At 36.5% G+C, this 18,163-nt stretch overlaps 1 protein-coding gene across 6 annotated transcripts in view; it reads right to left on the minus strand.

Moving 5' to 3' along the window:
• Nucleotides 1-18,163, minus strand: part of NBEA (neurobeachin) — a 672,120-nt gene that overhangs the window by 297,405 nt on the left and 356,552 nt on the right. For all 6 annotated transcript variants that reach the window (XM_070380422.1, XM_070380424.1, XM_070380423.1 and 3 more), the window contains one exon: nucleotides 16,157-16,323. In XM_070380422.1, the coding sequence (XP_070236523.1) occupies nucleotides 16,157-16,323 (167 nt within the window). The remainder of the gene's footprint in view (nucleotides 1-16,156; nucleotides 16,324-18,163) is intronic.

Raw genomic sequence — 18,163 nt, forward strand, 5'->3', positions numbered from 1 at the left:
AAACCAAAGGCTGAATTTCTGACTTTACAGCATAGTTGGTGATATTTTTCTCTTAGAAAAACTTTATTAATGAACAATACTCTCCAAAGGTTTATTTAGGAAAGTTATTTCTACTAAATATTCTAGATGTATAAAACTATGCATACTGTCATGTATTTCTATATATTTGTAAAAATGCTTACTCCTTGGATGGAAAGTTATGACCAACCTAGATAGCATATTCAAAAGCAGAGACATTACTTTGCCAACAAAGGTCCGTCTAGTCAAGGCTATGGTTTTTCCAGCGGTCATGTATGGATATGAGAGTTGGACTGTGAAGAAAGCTGAGCACTGGAGAATCGATGCTTTTGAACTGTGGTGTTGGAGAAGACTCTTGAGAGTCCCTTGGGCTGCAAGGAGATCCAACCAGTCCATTATAAAGCAGATCAGTCCTGGGTGTTCTTTGGAAGGAATGATGCTAAAGCTGAAACTCCAGTACTTTGGCCACTTCATGCGAAGAGCTGACTCATTGGAAAAGACTCTGATGCTGGGAGGGATTGGGGGCAGGAGGAGAAGGGGACGACAGAGGATGAGATGGCTCGATGGCATCACTGACTCGATGGCTGTGAGTCTGAGTGAACTCTGGGAGTTGGTGATAGACAGGGAGGCCTGGCGTGCTGCAATTCATGGGGTCGCAAAGAGTCGGACACGACTGAGCGACTGAACTGAATGCCAATTACTAAATGCTTTCATTTAGATGACAGTGAGAAGTATAAAAGAAAACCATAAGGTAAGTAATTAGAAATCAGACTGGTAAAGATATGTTTGCTGCTGCTGCTGCTAAGTCGCTTCAGTTGTGTCCGACTCTGTGCGACCCCATTGATGGCAGCCCACCAGGCTCCCCCGTCCCTGGGATTCTCCAGGCAAGAACACTGGTGTGGGTTGCCATTTCCTTCTCCAATGCATGAAAGTGAAAAGTGAAAGTGAAGTCACTCAGTTGTGTCCGACTCCTAGCGACCCCATGGACTGCAGCCCACCAGGCTCCTCTGTTCATGGGATTTTCCAGGCAAGAGTACTGGAGTGGGGTCCCATTGCCTTCTCTGAAGATATGTTTAAGTGTCTGTTAATATTGTGGGCTTAAAATATTAATTTCTTAATAACCACTAGATAAAATGTTGCAGGATAGTGTAGAATAGGAATAGTGTGCGAGTGCTCAGTCATGTCCAACTCTTTGCAACTCCATGGACTGTAGCCTGCCATGCTCCTCTGTCCATGGAATTCTCCAGGCAATAATACTGGAGTGGTTTGCCATTTCCTACTCCAGGGGTCCTTCCAGACCCAGGGATCAAATCCATGTCTCTTGTGTCTCCTGTACTGGCAGGAAGATGCAGTAGGATATTGTTTTCTAATTTATCTAATTTATATTCCACAATTGTATGAAATAGTTATTATGTTGTATTTTATAAATGAAAAATATTGAAGCTTGGAGAATTTAGGAAATTTACCAAAGTTACACAAATATTCAGCTCTGGAGATAAATTTTACTCAAGTCTGAGTCCTTGAACGTAATACTATCTATATAATTATTTAATTAATATTTATAAAGCATGTAAGTATTTTAATAATAATATAACTTAAGTTCATGTAATGAACTTAAATTTTACATTTATCAATTTAGTTTATTTTTCTTATGTTCAAAGTTTACCAAATGATGCACTGAAAATTAGAATTCTGTTAAACACACAAAATATTGTAGTTAATATATTCAAAATATTCTGAATTATAGTATTGCTCATTCTTTCTATATTGCAAGGTAAAAAAAGAAAGTCAGAGGTGGAGGCTGAAGTAAAGTCCTTATTTAGTACTTTATCCAAACTTAATAATTTCTGAAACATTAGCAAATAAACCTAAATAATATTATTATTCTTTATTGAGTACATTTGGTAACATTTCAGAATCCTTTGGGACCAGTTATAGGTACTTTGAACTCCTGCATTCATTCATTCTTTCATTCAATTACCTCCTCACTTACTCAGCAATATTTATTTACAGACCACCTCTTACATGTCAGGTACTCTGATACATACAAAGAACTTTGGCTCCTGAGGAACTTGGGGTTTGGGTAGTAAAGTAAAAAGATAAATATACATGTATGGCAGGGATATAAGCCAAGTAAAAATGTGTTAAAGAAGCGAGGAGGAAGGAACTAAACCAAAAATGTAACACTTAAGTTCAATCTTCTCCACTTTAAGCTCTCACAGACGTCAAGTAAATAGTTGGAAATTCTAATCTGACCAGGTGGCATTTCAACAAGTCAGTCTGTGGACAACAAACACATGCTGGGATGGTCTGAGTGTTTGATTCTGGGCAGAGGCTGGAATAGCAAACCCTCCTTAACCATACTTTCTAGCCCTAGCATCTGAAACCCAAAACACACTGAACTGAGTTGATATACTACTTTTTAGGTGTAATTTAAGTATTTTTGGATTTTTTAATATTTAAGACGTTATCCTTTGGGGAAATATGGGGTAAGGAGTGAAATAATCATAAGAATTAAAATAACTAACATTTGTACTTACTGTTTTTAACCATCACAACCTACTTAAGAGCTGGCTATATCAATAATAATGTAAATTTTAAATGTGAAAAAGAGATCAGAGAGGTAATTTTAAAATATTTGGAGTACAGAATGTTTTGAAAGATGAAACAAAGAATACTAATGTAAAGGGATTTATAATATATACTCCGAATAAAAACAAATAATCCTGGGTTGCAGGACGATGGATGAAACTGTAATTTCAAAGTGAAAAGCATTATTAAAATGGCAGGGCTTCAAGTTGGACAGAATAGATATTGAAGAACCTCAAGAAACACAAAGTGACAAATGTGAGGTATTTTATTCCTCTAGGTCCTGAATTATATATACCAAAATTAGATGAGCAGAGAGTAGTCACAAAGGTGCTTTGTGGAGCATATGTTAGGTTGTATTATAAGATGACTCATTTTATAGATCAAATGAGTTACCAAAGTTGAGGGTTCATGAAAACGATCTGGGAGATGGTAAATAAGCAGTAATTAGGTTAAACCAGAAAAGAAAACTTTACTTCTGATATGGATTTAAAAGACCTATATGTGACACAGAATTACATAAAAATTAACTGATTTACCAATTTTACTTTAAAGTAAGTAGCAACTATTCCTTCAGGGAACAGTGCCCTTGAACATCAAGTTAGTGCCTCTGAACTAGCAATACTTGAAACCAATGCTCACATAACTCGGACCATGACGCCATCAAATCTACTGTAAGGTGAAAATTGTAATTATCACTCAATTATTATATTTGTAATGACTGCTCTTAAAGAAGTTAACAAGGTATTTTGCTACTTATCTTTTTCATATGTTAACTTACTGCTTAATAATGTACCTTAAAGTACACTAAAACACACTCAGCTTCTCAGCTGATACATCTAAAGCTTTAAAAATGCCTGTGTGATGGTTTATATTTGGCATATTTTATTGCCTAGCCCTCAAATGTCTTTCTTCATACAAAAGTCAGCCGTACTCAATTTTAAAATTTATATTAAGATTCAAAAGGCATAAAAACCCTCTTGATGGAATATCCCATTCCCTGGCTCTGAACTGCATCTTCATCTGTAGAGTGTTTGACTGCAATTTGGTAACTATTTACTGAATAATGGTAACACCAAAGAACTCCACTTGAAAGAAAAGAGTTTCTGTCTTACTGTCTACAAAGAGATATTACAATTTGTAGCTTCTACAAAAATCAGATGAATCAAGTTTTTAGGGCTTATATTAGCTTGAAAAGCTCTTAAAACAGTTTTTCTTAGGGCTCAGTTGTCTATACCTAAAAGTAAAGGAGCTGATTATATCTTTAATGATACACATCAGCATTTTCTTCATGGAAGATTGTTTTCAACTTGATGCTAATGGCCTAAGATTCAATTAGTAAAGATACATGATTCATCTTATTTTTCTGGGGACTTGTATCATATCGGTAATTGGTCTTTCCTGACAGACTTCAGGGCTTCATTTTCTTTGTTTCCTTCCTGAATTGCTACTAAAATGCTTATGGGCTTGTTTTACAGATTTTTATATTTCTAAAGTAATATTATAAAAATATAAATACCATGCTTCCCCCACAGAAGAATTCTCCCCACAGATTTTACATTATATAGCACACATTTCAAGTTTAGAATTTATTATTACCATGCAAATTGGATTAATAGTAGCCAAAGTACCAAATCCTATTTGAAAAGAGGATTAAAGGTTTTACCATGCCAAACAAAACTGACAAAAAGTTTTTTACATATGAAGTTGGTAGGAGACAAATGTAAACTAAGATCATTGCAATAAGAGTATTAATAACATTTACTTTCACAAAATGTTGAACAAACGTTGGATTTTCTTCTGGTTGTGGAGATGGTCTCAGGTATAGACTTTTAGTTTCTTCCACTAATTATCCTAGGGCCACACTTTTTTTTTCCTTCTTGAATGACTCAATACCCTCAATTTTTGTTTTTGTTGTTTTTCAGAATGCCTCACTAGTTGTTTACAAAAAAGTGGGATAAAACAAACAGATAAACAGACATTAAGACTTTATGTTTGAGAAACCATATAATCTCAAATATTAAAAAAAGTGCATACAGAAAAAAACTAACACAAGGATGTGATACAATGAAAACACAGTATAGGACAAAGCTATATTAAAACATCCTTGTAAAAACCAACCTTATTATATTAACATTAATAATCTTAAAATGCCAAAAAATGAAACTTTAAAAAATAGTCACAATATGTATATTATTTGCATTTATTTTCTTTTTTTCTTAATGAGTATTAGATACTGAAAATACTATCTGAAAATAGAGTACAAATTACAATAAATAATTATTTTCTAGCATTACTTATTAGAAAAAGGGAATGGTAAAATGCATCTGTAGTATCACTATCTGGGCCACATTTATTCCATCACAGAGTTAATTCCTAAAGCTGAAACAATCATTACATTTTGATGTTCATCTGTTTTATTGAACTACCACATGGGAGATTTATGGGAATGCTATCATGTCAGGGTCACAAGATTAAGTGAACAGTGATGACAGTAAATAAGCCATTTCTCTATATTCCAAAGGGTTTAACTCAGTTACTTAAAATGCCATAAACATAAATAGTCTTCTCTCTCTACATTGTATTTGTGACAGATGACTTCAAAATACAGCACTCTAGGGCAATGGCACTTTCCAACTAAACAGGCAACCCTTGTTGACAAAAGACACAAAACGACTTGTAAACACAAATATTAAAAGCAATTTCACATTTTAATCCATAAAATTTTAGTGTGCATAAAATATAGAGCAGTATCACTGTAAACTACTCATTTATAAAAGCAAAAATGATGTAGTTATAAAAAGGGTATTTGCTGAGGAAAATATTGTTCAAATTCAAATTCTTAAATGTTTGTAAGAATGTTTTCATGTCATTTCATGAGTTTCAAAAAGTCAATGAGTTTAACACATTATTTTAGGGAGTGTAGTGATATTTAAGTAAAAATATCTAAAATAGCTTTAAAAAATATCAAAAAAGCACGCTTATAAAAACAGTTACCTCAAAGGCAACCAGAGAGTTTTCTCAACAGCCTAATAATGTACTATCGCCAATGATTCTTACAAAATTGCCAGCTGCCAAGATAACAGATGCTACTGCCTGAAAAATATTTTCTACAGTTTGGTATATGAATATTTTAATTAGCAGCCAAATAAAGGACTGAGGTACTGTGATAAACTTAATTTGACTCTAGGCACTTATTTCAAGTGGTCAAAAATTTTTTAACTTTATGCTATTTGAAGGTCAAGGAGAAGTTTTGTTACTGTGGAGATCCAAAACATTAATTTTTATTTTAAAACTAATTATGAAAAAAAAAATAAAACTAATTATGTCAATGCCTGAGAAAGTGTCTAATTTTTGTGAGTTTTATTATTTTACATTTGTTTATTGATTTTCTTCATTATTTTCATTTGTGTAGATTATGTCATTCTAATGTTATATGACAGAATGTGGTCCACCAGAGAGGGGAATGGCAAACCACTTCAGTATTCTTGCCTTGAGAACCCCATGAACAGTATGAAAAGGCAAAATGATAGGATACTGAAAGGGGAACCCCCCAGGTCAGTAGGTGCCCAAAATGCTACTGGAGATCAGTGGAGAAATAACTCCAGAAAGAATGAAGGGATGGAGTCAAAGCAAAAACAATACCCAGTTGTGGATGTGACTGGTGATAGAAGCAAGGTCCGATGCTGTAAAGAGCAAGATTGCATAGGAACCTGGAATGTCAGGTCCATGAATCAAGGCAAATTGGAAGTGGTCAAACAGGAGATGGCAAGAGTGAACATCGACATTCTAGGAATCAGCAAACTAAAATGGACTGGAATGGGTGAATTTAACTCAGATGACCACTATATCTACTACTGTGGGCAGAACCCCTGAGAAGAAATGGAGTAGCCATCATGGTCAACAAAAGAGTTCCAAATGCAGTACTTGGATGCAATCTCAAGAAGGACAGAATGATCTCTGTTCATTTCCAAGGCAAACCATTCAATATCACAGTAATCCAAGTCTATGCTCCAACCAGTAACGCTGAAGAAGCTGAAGTTGAACGGTTCTATGAACACCTACAAGACCTTTTAGAACTAACACCCAAAAAAGATGTCCTGTTCATTACAGGGGACTGGAATGCAAAAGTAGGAAGTCAAGAAAGACCTGGAGTAACAGGCAAATTTGGCCTTGGATACGGAATGAAGCAGGGCAAAGGTGAATAGAGTTTTGCCAAGAGAAGGCACTGGTCATAGCAAACACCCACTTCCAACAACACAAGAGAAGACTCTACACGTGGAAATCACCAGATGGTCAACACCGAAATCAGACTGATTATATTCTTTGCAGCCAAAGAATAGGGAAGCTCTATATAGTCATCAAAAACAAGACCGGGATGACTATGGCTGAGATCATGAACTCCTTATTGCCAAATTCAGACCTAAAATGAAGAAAGTAGGGAAAACCCACTAGACCATTCAGTTCAGTTCAGTTGCTCAGTCGTGTCCGATTCTTTGCAACCCCATGAACCGCAGCACGCCAGGCCTCCATGTCTATCACCAACTCCTGGAGTTCACCCAAACTCATGTCCATTGAGTTGGTGATGCCATCCCGCCATCTCAACCTCCGTCGTCCCCTTCTCCTCCTGCCCCCAATCCCTCCCAGCATCAGAATCTTTAATGAGTCAGCTCTTCGCATGAGGTGGCCAAAGTATTGGAGTTTCAGCTTTAGCATCATTCCTTCCAAAGAACACCCAGGACTGATCTGCTTTAGAATGGACTGGTTGGATCTCCTTGCAGTCCATGGGACTCTCAAGAGTCTTCTCCAACACCACAGTTCAAAAGCATCAATTCTCCAGTACTCAGCTTGAAGAAAGTAGGGAAAACCACTAGACCATTCAGGTATGACCTAAATCAAATCCCTTATGATTATACACTGGAAGTGAGAAATAGATTTAAGGGCCTAGATCTGATAGATAGAGTGCCTGATGAACTATGGATGGAGGTTTGTGACACTGTAGAGGAGACAGGGATCAAGACCATACCCATGGAAAAGAAACTCAAAAAAGCAAAATGGCTGTCTGGGGAGGCCTTACAAATAGCTGTGAAAAGAAGAGAAGTGAAAAGCAAAGGAGAAAAGGAAAGATATAAGCATCTTAATGCAGAGTTCCAAAGAATAGCAAGAAGAGATAAGAAAGCCTTCCTCAGTGATCAATGCAAAGAAATAGAGGAAAACAACAGAATGGGAAAGACTAGAGATCTCTTCAAGAAAATTAGAGATACCAAGGGAACATTTCATGCTAAGATGGGCTCAATAAAGGACAGAAATGGTATGGACCTAACAGAAGCAGAATGTATTAAGAGGAGGTGGCAAGAATACACAGAACAATACAAAAAAAGATCTTCACAACCAAGATAATCAAGATGGTGTGATCACTCACCTAGAGCCAGACATCCTGGAATGTGATATCTAAGCAGACCTTAGAAAGCATCACTATGAACAAAGCTAGTGGAGGTGATGGAATTCCAGCTGAGCTATTTCAAATCCTGAAAGATGATGCTATGAAAGTGCTACACTCAATATGCCAGCAAATTTGGAGAACTCAGCAGTGGCCACAGGACTGGAAAAGGTCCGTTTTCATCCCAATCCCAAAGAAAGGCAATTCCAAAGAATGCTCAAACTACCGCACAATTGCACTCATCTCACACGCTAGTAAAGTAATGCTCAGAATTCTCCAGGCCAGGCTTCAGCAATATGTGAACCGTGAACTTCCTGATGTTCAAGCTGGCTTTAGAAAACCATGGACATGGAACAACAGACTGGTTCCAAATAGGAAAAGGAGCATGTCAAGGCTGTATATTGTCACCCTGCTTATTTAACTTATATGCAGAGTACATCATGAGAAACGCTGGGTTGGAGGAAGCACAAGCTGGAATCAAGATTGCTGGGAGAAATATCAATAACCGCAGATATGTAGACAACACCACCCTTATGGCAGAGGTGAAGAGGAACTAAAAAGCCTCTTGATGAAAGTAAAAGAGGAGAGTGAAAAATTTGGCCTAAAATTCAACTTTCAGAAAACGAAGATCATGGCATCTGGTCCCATCACTTCATGGGAAATAGATGGAGAAACAGTGGAAACAGTGTCACACTTTATTTTTTGGGGGCTGCAAAATCATTGCAGATGGTGATTGCAGCCATGAAATTAAAAGATGATTACTCCTTGGAAGGAAAGCTATGACCAACCTAGATAGTATATTCAAAAGCAGAGACATTACTTTGCTGTCTCGTCAGGGCTATGGTTTTTTCAGTGGTCATGTATCGATGTGAGAATTGGACTGTGAAGAAAGCTGAGAGCTAAAGAACTGATGCTTTTGAACTGTGGTGTTGGAGAAGACTCTTGAGAGACCCTTGGACTGCAAGGAAATTCAACCAGTCCATTCTAAAGGACTGGTGTTCTTTGGAAGGAATGATGCTAAAGCTGAAACTCCAGTACTTTGGCCACCTCATGCGAAGAGCTGACTCATTGGAAAAGACTGTGATGCTGGGAGGGATTGGGGCAGGAGGAGAAGGGAATGACAGAGGATAAGATGGCTGGACGGCATCACCGACTCAATGGACGTTGAGTTTGAGTGAACTCCAGGAGTTGGTGATGGACAGGGAGGCCTGGCGTGTTGCAATTCATGGGGTTGCAAAGAGTCGGACACGACTGAGCGACTGAACTGGACTGAATGGTATGTAAAGCATTTTATAAATTATTTTACTTTGGAGAGACTGACAGGCTGTTAAAGTTTTCTCTCTCTCTCTTTAAGGGAAGATGAACTTTGATACTTCTAAAGGTATTTGCTGAATCTGGTAATACCACTTTGGTCTTTTCCCCCACTTGGAATATTCTCCCAGCTTCACATTCTTTTCCTTTCATTTACTGAAGACTCAGAAGCTGCTCACAATTTTCCTTTCCATCCCAAATACTGTAATTATATGTCAAGGTTGTATACATCATGCAAAATACCGAGCTGGATGAATCACAAGCTGGAATCAAGATTGTCAGGAGAAATATCAATACCTCAGATATGCAGATGACACTACTCTAACTACAGAAAAGTAAAGGGAACTAAAGAGCCTCTTAATGAGGGTGAAACAGGAGAGAGAAAAAGCCAGCTTAAAACTCAACATTCAAAAAACTAAGATCATGGCATCCAGTACCTCCACTTCATGGTAAAAAGAAGGGGAAAATGTCAAAGCAGTGACAGATTTTCTTTCTTTGGGCTCCAAAATCACTGCAAGTGGTGACTGCAGCTATGAAATTCAAAGATGCTTGCTACTTGGAAGGAAAGTGTGACAAACCTAGATAGGATATTAAAAAAGCAGACACATCACTTTGCCAACAAAATTCTGTACAGTCAGAGCTATGGTTTTTCTAGTAGTTGTGTATGGATGTGAGAGCTGTACTATAAAGAAGGCTGAATGCCAAAGAATTGATGTTTTTGAATTGTGGTGGTAGATAAGACTCTTTAGAGTCCCTTGGTGGAGAAGGCAATAGCACCCCACTCTAGTAGTTTTGCCTGGAAAATCCCATGGATGGAGGAGCCTGGTGGGCTGCAGTCCATGGGGTCACTAAGAGTCGGACACAAGTGAGCGACTTCACTTTCACTTTTCACTTTCATGCATTGGAGAAGGAAATGGCAACCCACTCCAGTGTTCTTTCCTGGAGAATCTCAGGGACGGGGGAGCCTGGTGGGCTGCCGTCTATGGGGTTGCACAGAGTCGGATCGACTGAAGTGACTTAGCAGCAGCAGCAGAGTCCCTTGGACTGCAAGGAGATCAAACCAGTCAATCCTAAAGGAAATCAACCCTCAATATTCTTTGGAAGGACTGATGCTGAAGCTGAAGCTTCTATACTTTGGCTACTTTATGCAAAGAGCCGACTCACTTAAAAAGACCGTGATACTGGGAAAGATTGAAGCCAAAAGTAGAAGGCCGCAGAGAATAAGATGGTTAGATAGCATCACTAACTCAGTGGAGATGAATCTGAGTAAACTCTGGGAGGCACTGAAGGACACGGAAGCCTGGCATGCTGTAGTCCATGGGTTCACAGAGTCGGAAGTGACTTAGCGACTAAACAATAACAATTCAACTTAAGTGCCAAATGCAAGATTCCATCCTTTCAGTTTCTTGATCTCATTATTATGATTTTCAACTTGACTCCACTTAATTATTGTATTTTTATGACCACATTCTGGTTGTGTTAACCTGTTCTTATATATTTCTGAAATCTTAAAATCAAACATCTGAGAGATTCCCATAGTTTCAGTTCACTGACTCTTATTTTCTTGACTCCATTATTTTCTGTGTATCAGTCCCCTGCTTTCTTTACTTGCTTCCTTCCTTAACTATTTAAATTATCACTTATCACTCTATCACTTCAATCACTTTCTTATTTTTAACTTAATATGTTTACTCCTTTGCCTTGATGAAACTATCCAGCAATAAACAACCCTAGAAGTAATGAATTAAAGATAATGTACTTTTAAACCTATTTAAAGATAGAGCTTAATAGTCACAGATACAGTTCTTTCTCTTTTTGGCTGTTGACAGAATATAAGAAGTTTCTTACATATTTTAAAAATTTACAATTAGACTCCTTCCTTTTATTTGGAAGGAAATGGAGTACAGACCTTGTAATCTATTGTAATCAAATGTTTTGCTGTATCAGAGAAAACATCATGTGATACACTCAGAGAAGTTGGGAAAATAATTCAAAATATAGTATAATTAACTCAAAATAAAATCCCCCTACCCTACAAGAATCCATATTATAACAACTTTTGGTGGTTGGAAGAAGAAAACATATAGATGTATTGCTGACACGATCTGTTGAGGGACAATGTGTGTACGTGTGCTGTATGGGGAGTGGAAGATGAAAGAAAGAAGTAAATCAAGGAATAAGAGAGATGAGATTTGTTGGGGATTGGAAGTATATATTTGGCCATGTCTAAGAAGTTCATCACATGCACGAACAGTGACCTACTGTCATATGGAGCTCTATTTTCTTCTTTATGGTAGACTTTTCCATTAAAATATGATCTGGGCAAGGCAAACTCAATAATCATCTTCCCATCTACACCACTTCTTTCAGTGTTTCTGAGTTCTAAGAATGGCACCACCATTACCTGGTGAGTGATGACAGCAACCTGGACAACATTCTTGATTCTTTACTAACCATTTAATCATCAAGTCACAATGACATTACATAATTTTAGATGTATGTTTTCTATTAAAGTGGTTAGAGTCAGTGATCTAAATTAATTAGAACACAATGAGTTGAATGTTAAAGATTCAAGTACCCAATGTTAAAGATTTCCAAGTACCCAAGGAAAATGAAAATCTGTTCCATGGTTACAGAACCTAGAGTTCAAACAGATGGTTGCAAAAAAGTCCCAGCCAGGGAATAAAATGGATCAGAAAACTAAGCAAAATCCCCACTACGCTGTATGCCAACTTCTCCAAAATAAGCAGGGTTTTGGATCTAGAAATCTGAGGCTATTTTTACCTTCTTAGCAGATACGAGATACTCCTTTTAAAAGGCAGCTGAACTATCCCAGAAGACATGCTGGACAATGAGTCTTAAGGGAAGAAGAGACTGAGGTATCCAGGGTTTGGGTAGTTTATTGTAAGACTAAGAAGATGATGTAAGAAGAGGGTCCTGAAAGTGAGATGGTACATTTACTTCCAATGAAAGGGCAGGAACATGTGCAGCTGTTCCCCAGGTACTACAGCTCGTTGCATTAATGCAGAAACTAAAGTCTAATTTTGTCCAGAAACAGACCTGCTTTTAAGAATAAGCGTATCTCTAGAGCCCAGAGTAAAATGAAGATCCAGAGCTTTACATTAATAAGATTATCAGAATCTCAGCATAATCCTTGAGTGTGTGGGGCCCTATTAATAAATAAGACTGAGTTTTCCAACTCCCATGGAAGGGACTCAGGGCAAATTAATTCAGGTTTAAATAAAATCTGAGTACAGTGGCTATAGTTCATACCCATTATAAATGGCATCAGTAAACATTTTAAGTCAAAGGACAGAGAAATGGAGCCAGGAAGTGAAAGTTAATACGACTGTTTCAAAATATTTCAAATCTAGACTTTGTTTCAAAAGTATATGTATGAAACGAGTTGCCAGTCCAGGTTCGATGCACGATACTGGATGCTTGGGGCTAGTGCACTGGGACGACCCAGAGGGATGGTATGGGGAGGGAGGAGGGAGGAGGGTTCAGGATGGGGAACACATGTATACCTGTGGCGGATTCATTTTGATATTTGGCAAAACTAATACAATTATGTAAAGTTTAAAAAAAAAAAGTATATGATTTTCACTTGAAATACTACCTGCTCACTCCTTGCTTTATGTTTTAGTGTTAAATTACATTACTTTAAGTTAATATTTTGTGCTTATAATGCTGATTTTGGGTTATTTCATTACTTTGACTTTAAATTATTGATAGAGTGAGAGAACTCTTGATACAGATCAAGTCTTGTTTTGGAAGTGTAGACTATCAGATTGAAATCCAATAACTATGTCCATCCTCTCATTTGAACCTGTTATATTTATTTATATAACTTTTTAGAAGCAATGGCATGCTATTCTATGAAGTTTCATAGCCATTAAATGAGAATGAGCTATGATACGAATATTTTTTATTTCTAAGCAGGTTAATTTTTTGGTCATCTTAGATTTCACAGTATTAACAAGATCACAATTAATATTAATAGATTGTTTCTTCTACTTAGTGCTACCAACATACTTGTCAATACAACTTGTAATGTATATTTTAAAAAAGCTCTCAAATTCTAGTTTTTCCACAGGGAAGAAATCAAGATCAATAACATTATATGAATTCAAAAGTTAAAATATGTTAGAGCCAATGAGCAGCATAATTGAGTCAAAAGATAAAATTAAAAGGAATTGTATGTTAAAACTAAACATTTTATATAAAACAGGAAGTAGAATATTATAGAGATGAAATTCCTTCAGATTTAACATATATTTAATAACAAGAATATATCTATAAGTGGTATTCAACCTCTCCACTGAGGAAACTACAAGGCTATTGGAAGAGGCAGGCACATCTACATTGCTATAAAACAGTAAGTGATATACCATAGATAGTTGCAATACAGATAATTATCACAAACTATGAGGAATCAGGTTTACAAAAGATAGAGAACCCAGGAAACTCTATAGAAAGGGTGACATGTGACCTCAGCTAAAACAGGTTGACCATATTTTCCTATTTCTTCTAGTATATGTCTTCAAAAAGCAGCCAGACTAATCTTTTTAAACATAAATCAGATCATGTTACCCTTCTGCTCAAAACCCTTCACTGTTTTTCATGCCACTTAGGATAAAGTCACAAATCCTTGTGATCTACAGGACTTTAAATCATCAGGCTCATATGTTCCTCTCCAGCCTCATCTCAAGACACCACCCCCACCACTCACTGAGCTGTAGACATAGAACTCCCCTTTCTGTTCATTTTATTATCTCTATAGTCTGAGTCTTTGTAATGTTTGTCTCCTAATGTTCTATATTCCACACTTTGCTGATGATTCCCTTCTCATCCCTCAAAACTTGGCCTAAACTGACCTTCTTTGAAAAAGTCTTTGCATCTATTGAGATAATCATATGGGGAGGGAGGAGCGAGGAGGGTTAAGGATGGGGAACATGTGTGTACCTGTGGCGGATTCATGTTGATGTATGGCAAAACCAATACAATATTGTAAAGTTAAAAAATAAAATAAAATTTAAAAAAAAAAGAAAAAAAAAAAAAAGAAAAAGTCTTCCCTGAAATCTCTAATCTAAAATAAAGATTCTCTGTTACACTCTTTCTTTCAGAGTACCCTATATTTTTCTTTCCTAACGTTTGCTGAATTTTGTTATTAATGTTTTATTTCTATAATTATTTGTTTACTACCAGCCCCTTCTACCAGACTATAATTTAATTATGTGAGGGCAGGCCAGGCTTTGGTGCTCAGCTGTTTCATCAAATACTAGTCTAGATGTTGCTGTGAAGGTATTTTGTAGGTGTGATAACATGTATAAACAGTTGACTATAAGTAAAGGATATTATGCCCAGTAATGTGGGTGGGACTCATCTAATCAGTTGAAGGTCTTAAGAGAAAAGACCTAGGTTTCCTGGAGAAGAAGGAATTCTGCCTCAAGACAGAAATCCTGTCTGTGCTTCCAGACTGCCAGCCCAGCCTACAGATTTCAGATTTGCCAGGTCCCATAAGCATGTGAGCCAATTCTTTAAAATAAATAAATATCTATATATCTATATTCATATCCATACCTACATCTATATCTGTATCTTATATATATTCTGTTGGATCTTTTCTGTTTGTCTGGTGAACCCTGACTGATACAGTCTGCTTCTACTTGTAAAACTGTGTGATACTATACAGGTTTCACTTAAACTCTGAAATCTTCAAATTTCTTTATTGTAATATGAAAAAAAAAATTCAGTATCAACCTTAATAGAGATTTTCTGAATGTTAAAAAAAAATCTCATTTAACATTCTTAGTATAGTGCCTGGCAAACAATAAATATTTAATTAATGTTAGATGTGGTGGTATTGTTATTATTATAAGAAACAAATATCTAGAGTTAGCTATTTTTAAAGATGTTTATGTTATAATATTACTTTAAATTCAAATAATAAAGTTTTCTTAAATCTATCTTATACTTGAGATCCCAGGACAGTTGATCAACTATTATCCTGGCCATATTCCAGATGTTCTCTCTAGCTAACAGAATCACTTCTACCAGAATTTTTCTTAGTGTCCTTTCCACAGGTAACCAACCCCTAAATTCTTCCAGACAGAGACTGGATAAAAACATTCAATGAGATAAGACAGTCCTAATATATATAAATGAAGGACCTTAGCAATCTAAATATAGTGACCTGACTCACTACTATTTTTCTAGAAAACATTGTGCAGAAGAAAACAAAACAATTTTATACCCACAAAATTTTAGTAGAAAAACACTTTATTATTGTCTCAAAAATAGCCTAATTTGAGATGAAAACCTTTCCTAAGAAAAAGTGAATAGAGAAATATGAAATAAAATATTTTTAAAGAATGTTATTACTTCTCCATAATACATGCTTATATTATTACTTATATGTAAGCAAAATTAAGAATGATATAAATCTAATAATTTGAAGAGTTGACTCTAAAAGATTAAAAACAAACCATTTCTACACTCTTGCTATATATGAGAAATGATAGTCTAAAATACTTGTCTAAACAAATTTTGTATTGTTATACATAATTATAAATTAGAAATAACTTCCATTAGATTACTTGTAAAAGTTTAGATTTTCTTTTAAAGCCATTCTAAAGAGTCATTAAAAAGATTTCAGGAAAAAAATTAAGCAATTTATAATACTTTAAAATAATAGTCTATGAGTAATTTTTAAGTTTATAGTTATTTTTTATTTATAACTTTTAAAATTAACCTATGAGTTACTCTTTACTTCTAGTATTTTTTTTTACAACTCACCTATGAGAAACCGCTCCCCATGCACCATGCTTATTTGTGAGAATGTTCAAGATTTTCTGTTTCAACTGATTTGCAGTCACGTGGTCCCGATGCTTTGCGGCACTTATGAGATGGTCACACATCTTCTCTTCCTCTCTTCTATCAGCAGCATATTGGGCACACTGTGACTAGAAGAAATACCAACAGTGCATGATAATACACCTCTATCTATATAGGAAAGAAATGGTATCTAGCCTTGAATTAAAGGGTAATCATTATCAATTCAATTTTTAAAATTCAGATAATATAATATTTTGAAAGATATTCTAGTATATATGTATGTGTATATATATATATGCATATACACATGGTCACTTTTTAAACTGGTAAAACTGTGTTCTTTCTATGTGTTTATACATAAAGTATATGGAAAGCAATTTGAATGTTAATAATCTGGGTCTCTCGCATTGTAGGCAGATTCTTTACCATCTGAGTCCCAAGGAAAGCTCATTAAGTAATATTATCAGATAATTTATGACTTTTAATCTACTTTCCAATTCTGAAATTCTGATTTTAACATATTCTAAAAGTGAGCATTTTAGAAACAAAATAGTTTATCAAAAATGCAAATCTACTTATTATTTTACCAATACAATGTTGTTGTTGCTGTTTAGTTGCTACGTAGTGTCTGACTTTTTGTGACCCCATGGATGGTAGCCTGCCAGGCTGCTCTATAGATGGGATTTCCCAGCAAGAACACTGGAGTGATTTGCCATTTCCTTTTCCAGGAGATTGTCCCGACCGAGGGATTGAACCCAGGTATCCTGCATTGGCAGGGGAATTCTTTACTGCTGAGCTACCAGGGAAGCCCCTAATATAGTATATAAGTGTTCATTGTTCAGTCATGTCCAGTTCTTTGCCACACCATGGACTGTAGCCTGTCAGGTTCTTTTATCCATGGAATTCTCCAGGCAAGATTACTGGAGTAGGTAGCCATTCCCTCCTCCAGGGGATCTTCCTGACCCAGGGGTTGAACCCAGGTCTCCTGAATTGCAGGAAGATTTTTTTTTTTTTTTACCATCTGAGCCACCACGGAAGCCCAATATAGTATCAGCTCAGTTCAGCTGCTCAGTTGTATACAACTCTTTGCAAATCCATGAACTGCAGCAAGCCAGGCCTCCCTGTCCATCACTAACACGCGGAGTCCACCCAAACCCATGTCCATTGAGTCAGTGATGTCATCCAGCTATCTTATCCTCTGTCGTCCCATTCTCCTCCTGCCCTCAATCTTTCCCAGCATCAGGGTCTTTTCAAATCAGTCAGCTCTTCACATCAGGTGGCCAAAGTATTGGAGTTTCAGCTTCAAAATCAGTCCTTCCAATGAACACCCAGGAATGATCTCCTGTAGGATGGACTGGTTGGATCTCCTTGCAATCCAAGAGACTCTCAAGAGTCTTCTCCAACACCACAGTTCAAAGCATCAATTCTTTGGCACTCAGCTTTCTTTACAGTCCAACTCTCACATCCATACATGGCCACTGGAAAAACCATAGCCTTGACTAGATGGACCTTTGTTGACAAAGAAATGTCTCTGCTTTTTAATATGCTATCTAGGTTGGTCATAACTTTCCTTCCAAGGAGTAAGCGTCTTTTAATTTCATGGCTGCAGTCACCATCTGCAGTGATTTTGGAGCCCAGAAAAATAAAGTCTGACACTGTTTCCACTGTTTCCCTATCTATTTTCCATAAAGTGATGGAACTGGATGCCATGATCTTAGTTTTGTGAATGTTGAGCTTTAAGCCAACTTTTTCACTCCCCTATTTCACTTTCATCAAGAGGCTCTTTAGTTCCTCCTCACTTTCTGCCATAAGGGTGGTGTCATCTGCATATCTGAGGTTATTGATATTTCTCCCAGCAATCTTGATTCCAGCTTGTTGCTTCCTCCAGCCCATCATTTCTCATGATGTACTCTGCATAGACGTTAAATAAGCGGGGTGACAATATACAGCCTCGACGTACTCCTTTTC

The sequence above is a fragment of the Bos mutus genome, chromosome 12, assembly GCF_027580195.1.
Source record: "Bos mutus isolate GX-2022 chromosome 12, NWIPB_WYAK_1.1, whole genome shotgun sequence".
NCBI lineage: Eukaryota > Metazoa > Chordata > Mammalia > Artiodactyla > Bovidae > Bos > Bos mutus.